This window comes from Mobula birostris, chromosome X (assembly GCF_030028105.1).
Source record: "Mobula birostris isolate sMobBir1 chromosome X, sMobBir1.hap1, whole genome shotgun sequence".
NCBI classification, from domain to species: Eukaryota; Metazoa; Chordata; class Chondrichthyes; order Myliobatiformes; family Myliobatidae; genus Mobula; species Mobula birostris.
The window spans coordinates 36,448,282-36,454,281 of record NC_092402.1 but is presented as its reverse complement, the minus strand read 5'-3'; the positions used below and the strand labels follow the sequence as shown (position 1 = coordinate 36,454,281).

General features: G+C 37.8%; 1 protein-coding gene across 1 annotated transcript in view; it reads left to right on the top strand.

Annotated features, from left to right (window-relative positions):
* The first annotated feature begins 1,376 nt into the window (after positions 1 to 1,376).
* Positions 1,377 to 6,000, top strand: part of LOC140191632 (abl interactor 2-like) — a 41,125-nt gene continuing 36,501 nt past the window's right edge. The window contains exon 1 of the mRNA XM_072249211.1: positions 1,377 to 1,590. Coding sequence (XP_072105312.1) covers positions 1,456 to 1,590 — 135 coding nt within the window. The 5' untranslated portion in view covers positions 1,377 to 1,455. The remainder of the gene's footprint in view (positions 1,591 to 6,000) is intronic.

The window sequence follows — 6,000 nt, the reverse complement described above, 5'->3', positions numbered from 1 at the left end:
CTACTCATGGGTATCTAGTTATTGGAGTTTTACTGTAAATCAAAATGTGCAAAAATTGAATATACAGTACTAATATTTGAGTTTGTGGAAAATGGTATCCCTACTCAATACCTAGTGTCTGGGGGTATAGTTCAAGGAAAGAACACTTAACTGCAGATAAAGCACAGAGCGTCATAGGAAGTCCGAGATGCAGCACAGAGCATCATAGGAAGTCATTCCTGCCTGTGGCCATCAAACTTTACAACTCCTCCCTTGGAGGGTCAGACACCCTGAGCCGATAGGCTGGTCCTGGACTTATTTCATAATTTACTGGCATAATTTACATATTAGTATTTAATTATTTATGGTTCTATTACTATTTATTATTTATGGCGCAACTGTAACGAAAACCAATTTCCCCCGGGATCAATAAAGTATTACTATGACTACTATGACTATGACTATAAAGAAATTCCTGATGGTATCCATCTAATAGCCTTAGCATGAACGTTGGCATAGACTTATGGGGTTGTTTCAATACTGTATGTTCTGTCTAACATGGCAGATGTCACATCTCCAGACAGAACAGTCCACATTGTCCTTGTGTTAAATGTTTGGAAAGAGCTTGAAAAACTGGAGGCAGAATTTCTAGCCCATGTGCATTAGACCCAAGGAGAATCATTATCTGGTTCTAAATAATCATTTTCGTGCAGTCTTGACCTGAAAGGGCAGCTATCCTTTTATCGCCACAGATGCTGCTGAATCCCACCAGTATTTTCTTTTAAAGCTCCAGACTTCAGTATCTACAGTCTCCTCTGTCTCCAGAATAATTGTTCTTTTTCACTTATTATTTCAGTCATGAAAAGCTATGTGTGCTGTTGTGGAATGGTACGCCTATTTCCTATCTTCTTTTGTCGATCACTTAAAGGGCAAGCATAATTGGCAAATACCAGAGTTTTGATCTAATTCACACAGAAATTTTACTGTATATTGTTTTCTAATAAGAATGAATTATGGAAATTGAATCTCATTGAGAGTGTCCACTCTTAATTGAGAGGACCCACCAAATGTTTGATTGAATATGATCTATGTAGCTTGTTTTATTCATGTTTAAATGGGTAAATACATTCATTTGACATTGCGGGGGAGAAATAAAGTGATCTTCTACTTTAACTTATGAAGAATAAACTTTAACGAAGTTCAGTTTGGTTTAAAAAGAACATTTTTACCTCTTAAATGTAAATCTTACATAGTTTGTACAATTTTCTTTAATAATGTTTTGTTTCAATTGAAACTCCACAGAAGAAAATTTCTGGCATTACCTTTCTAAGTAAACAATGCTTTTATATAAGGCGTTGCAATTTTTTTTTGGTGCAAAGAATGCCCAGAATGCTTCTGATTGAAAGAGCTCAATAAATAGGCAGAGACAGGGGAAAACCTCAACATTAAAACCTGAGCATTCACAGAAAGAAGGAAATGAAACAGTCTGGCTGCAAAATGGCAGAAATTCAGAAGTTACTTCAAGATATCCCAGCAGATAAACAAGTTTTGGTGGAAAACTACACAAAACTCCAGCAAGTAGCAGAACACTGTGAAAATAACTATGTAGAGGTATGTGAATTCATTTGATGTACGTGCAACAATAACTGTCTTAACTATAGCTGCAATACATTCTCAATAACATTGTTCAACTGCTCACTCAAAACGATAGCTTACACTTCTGTGTGAACTTTGCTATATAGCCTGACCACTATGCAGTTCTCTGAAAAATATTATTAATTACTCTACTCATTACAACACTTTTTATCACTTCTGGCTCAATGTTTGAAATTCTGTTCTCACATACTCTAAACTGACAAAATACAAAGTAATATTTCAGGCACATATTTGAAAGATAAAATCTGAATGAAAAATTGACAGTTATCTCTTCATTTATTTATTGAACAGCATCAGAAATGATTTACTCACTCACAGAATTGGAAGTGTATTTGTCAAGCTCTGCTATGAGAATTTTAAACAGTGGTCACAGACTTGCGTACTAATCTACCTTCCTTTGCACTGGAGTGCTCTGGGTGCAAGGCTGGCAGTAGAACACACTTCTAGTTTCCGTGAAGTTGTGTGCTCTGCATTTCAATACCTGTAGCTAATGAATGCACATGACAATTTATTCAATGCTCATTGGATTATAACAGCTGACAAAAGTGCCTAGAGTTTTAAAAGTTTGTGGATTCGGATGAAGTAAATGATTAAGAAGTAAATGATTAAGTACTAAACGATTACTGCTGTCAATTTTGAAGTAATGGTACTACATATAATGGTTAGATTGCATTACTGTATAAGTCAGTTAAGTCTAGTACTGGAATTGCTCTTTCAATATTCATATTTTAATGGCATCTTCTCCCATTGAAATATTTTTAAGAACCCAGTAGGGCATAAATTATTGAAATTGTGGCCAAACACATAACTTCCTCACTTCTAACAATGCTGTCAGGAAGCTGAGGTTGCCAGAGAAATTTTAATTAATGTGTATAACAATGCAGAGCTAAGCTGGGAAACAGAGTTCTTCAAAATTTTGCATTAATTTTGAAACGCTGCCTACATCATTTTTTTAAACAGACTTTGACGTGACCAGAGATGAACTCTTGCTGAGTCCTTGAAAATCAGCATGAGAGCAGAAGTCATAAACTGCCTTCCCCATTATTTTATCAACTTTTGGACATCCCACTTCAGGATGAAAGTGGTAGAAGTGCAAATGCTGACATTTCTGGTACATGTCAATCAAATGGGTGGTATTTTAGAACTAATGAAGTTAAAAAGCAGAATTTATTCATGACATTTAATTCCTCATACATCTTGGATGTGCTACAGTTTTGGAAAAATAATTTTCATGTAATGAATAAGATTTTTCTTTTTGTTGATTTATTACACTGAAAAAGTTTTTTTTTCAAAAGTGTTGCTTCCTAGGAACTTTTTTTTTGTTTATGATAGACTGCTTGAAGTTGAACGCAAATATAATTTCAGACTACTTGGATCATGTAGGAATTTGGCGAAACAAAAAAATTAACTTTTATTGAATATAATGTGTTTAATTGCATCACAGTGCTGCCGCTTTGCAATAGTTCTACTAAGCTAAAAAGGTTTTGTTGATGATTTTGATCTGTACTTAATGTCTGAGGCTCCTCACTTAAGTGTCCAACAATAACCACCTAGCAGTCATGGATTCCAGTTGCCCTGATACTGTTTCTCCATGACTGTAATGTCCTGGTGAAACCTTTCACCATGCTTGTCGCTGACGGCACCAGGATTTGCAGGGAAGAAATCTAAATGGGAATGCAGATAATGAATCTTTAATGACATGTTGCACTTCATGGTCTTGTATGCTTGAAGCATGTTGTCAACCAGCTGCACATAGTTTGGTGCTCTGTAGTTGCCAAGAAAATTTTCAACATCTTTGAATGCCTTCCATGTGATTTTCTCTGGTCGCACTAGAAGTTCTTTGAATTGCTTGTCATTGATCACCTGTTTGATTTGTGGACCAACAACAATGCCTTCCTTAATCTTGACATCAGTAATTCTGGGAAATATCTGTCTCAAAAATCAAAACCTTTCATGGAAATTTATAGCCTTTCTAAAGCCTCTCCTGCCATGCAGCATTTGCCTTTCTAAGCATGCCCAGGAAGTCCTGGACAAGATAGAAGGCTTTTCATCTTACATTGCGGACACTATTTTATTTGACTTAAATTATGAATTGAAATAACAAATTCAGGTGATTTTCAAAAAAATGATGCGTGAAAGGGAAACTTCACAGTGATTTTTCATGATCAGCAGCCCAAAACCCATAAGGGAAAGGGACATCCAAAAGTAATCAGAAAGCAAAATCTATGTTATTGGGTGCTAACTTTAATGTGATCAAATTATGAAATAGTAAAAAGAAATGATGAAAATACTCACCAGACCAAATGTGTAAGAGAAGCATGATTAATGTTTCAGATCTATGAACTTTCATTAGAACTAGTTAAAATTGAAGATAGAGGTGCTAAGAAAGGAGAGGACAGAAAGGATGGTCTGTGATAGGACAGACTGCAGGAGAAATCAAATGTCAGAAACAGTGACAGTGCGAGGCAAAAAAATGCGGAAGTAGAGCCGACAAAATAACAAAAGGTGTGTTCAGGGGTGGTATAATTCAAACAGCATCATTAATTTATTACATAATAAAATATAAGAATATTGAAATCTCAAATGAAAACGGGACTTGAAAAAGAAAATTTATTTTCAATGTAAAAATATATACTGAAGAAGAACACACTACAATGTTCTTTACATTCTTAATGTTATTTGGTCTATACGTTCAGTGTGTCGTTGGTTCTGTACACAATAGTGTTTATATACCTTTCCTTCTGGTACATAGCACCGTTGCCACTTATATAGCCTCCTGGGTGAGACAACCCTTATTCCTTTTCCATGTTACTCTGCAATGTCAAGTAGTGGAAAGAAGCTACACTCTGGTCCTTCCACATAGACCCTTTGCATTGGCTGCACCAAGATTCAGTGCATCCCTCAGCGCTCCTTGACAGACATAGTAGATCGAGAAGACCTACAATTTTTGGGTAGACCAAAGGGCATCTTTTACCGTATTGATGATCTTCCAGCAGCACTTGTCATCCATCTCTATGTGTCACTGCAAACAGCCATAAATCAGAAAGCCTTTTATGCAGACTGAGTCTTTTTTGCAGTCTCTTATGCAAATGAACTGTGACGAGGACTCTCCCATCCTTCTTGAGATCCTCTGAGGAAGCCATCATTCTGCAAAGAGGCGGGCAATTGTCTCCACCCCATCACTGCTGTCCTGAGAACAGCGTGCATTGGGAGTGAGATTCCGCTGTACAGGAAGGATTTGACAAGGAAGGTTTCTCTCATGACCAGCCAAGTAAGGTTTTAGTGCTTGTTGGTGAGATCTGGTGATGAGGCTTTCTGCCAGATGGTTTGGACAGTTTACACAGGGAACTACCCTACAAGATCCGTCGAGTCTTTGTTCTGCGGTACCTAGAATATGTTCCATGTTGTTTATTGCCTGGTGGACTTGTGGACAAAAGTACGTGTCCAGAAGAACTTTTCCATAGGTAACGCAGCAATGTTCAGCTGACTGGGACATTGTGCTGCAAGGTTCCCAAGTCTGTCCTTCAAAAGACTGGAATGAACCTCAGGACATAGTGGAAATTGGCACCCACATACTTTGGTTCCAAATAAGCCTGATGCAGCCACACAACAAGGGGGGGGGGTCATCAGGGTGAGAGTAATGCTGGGTATACCTTTGCTCCAACTGTGAATCTTTTGGTAGAAGAGCTATGAGCATGTCTCATCCTGGTTTACAGAACAGACTCTGGATCGTAAGTCCCTAAGACATAGGAACAGAATTAGGCCATTTGGCCTATTGAGTCTGCTTTGCCATTCCATCATGGATGATTTATTATGCCTCTCAAGCCCATTCTCCTGTCTTCTCTCCATAACCTTTGACACCCTGACTAATCAAGAACCTATTAATACCCACTTTAATACCCAGTGACTTGGCCTACACCATCAGAAGCAATGAACTCCACAGATTCACTACCCTCTAGCTAAAGAAATACTTCTTCATCTCTGTTCTAAGTGGATATCCCTGTATTCTGAGGGTGTGCCCTCTGGTCCTAGATTCACCCATTATAGGAAATATCCTACCCACATCCACTCTACCTAGGCCTTTCAAAATTTGATAGATTTTGTTATGAGATCTCATTGAAACCTATTGGAATATGATCTTGTAAGAATTTGAGACACATAATGTAGTATGGTGGCTCTTTACATTTCGGAGCAACTCCCTCACATCCACACCTCTTGACTGAAGAGGGAAAAGCTGCTACAAGTATGCCTGGAGTTAGCAGAATTCTCTCTAGCTGTCTTACTTTCTGAACGCCTTTCAGGGTGAAGAACCACTTGATGTTCTGCCTGGTTGCTTTCTGCCAGTGCATCTGGGAATCAAACTGG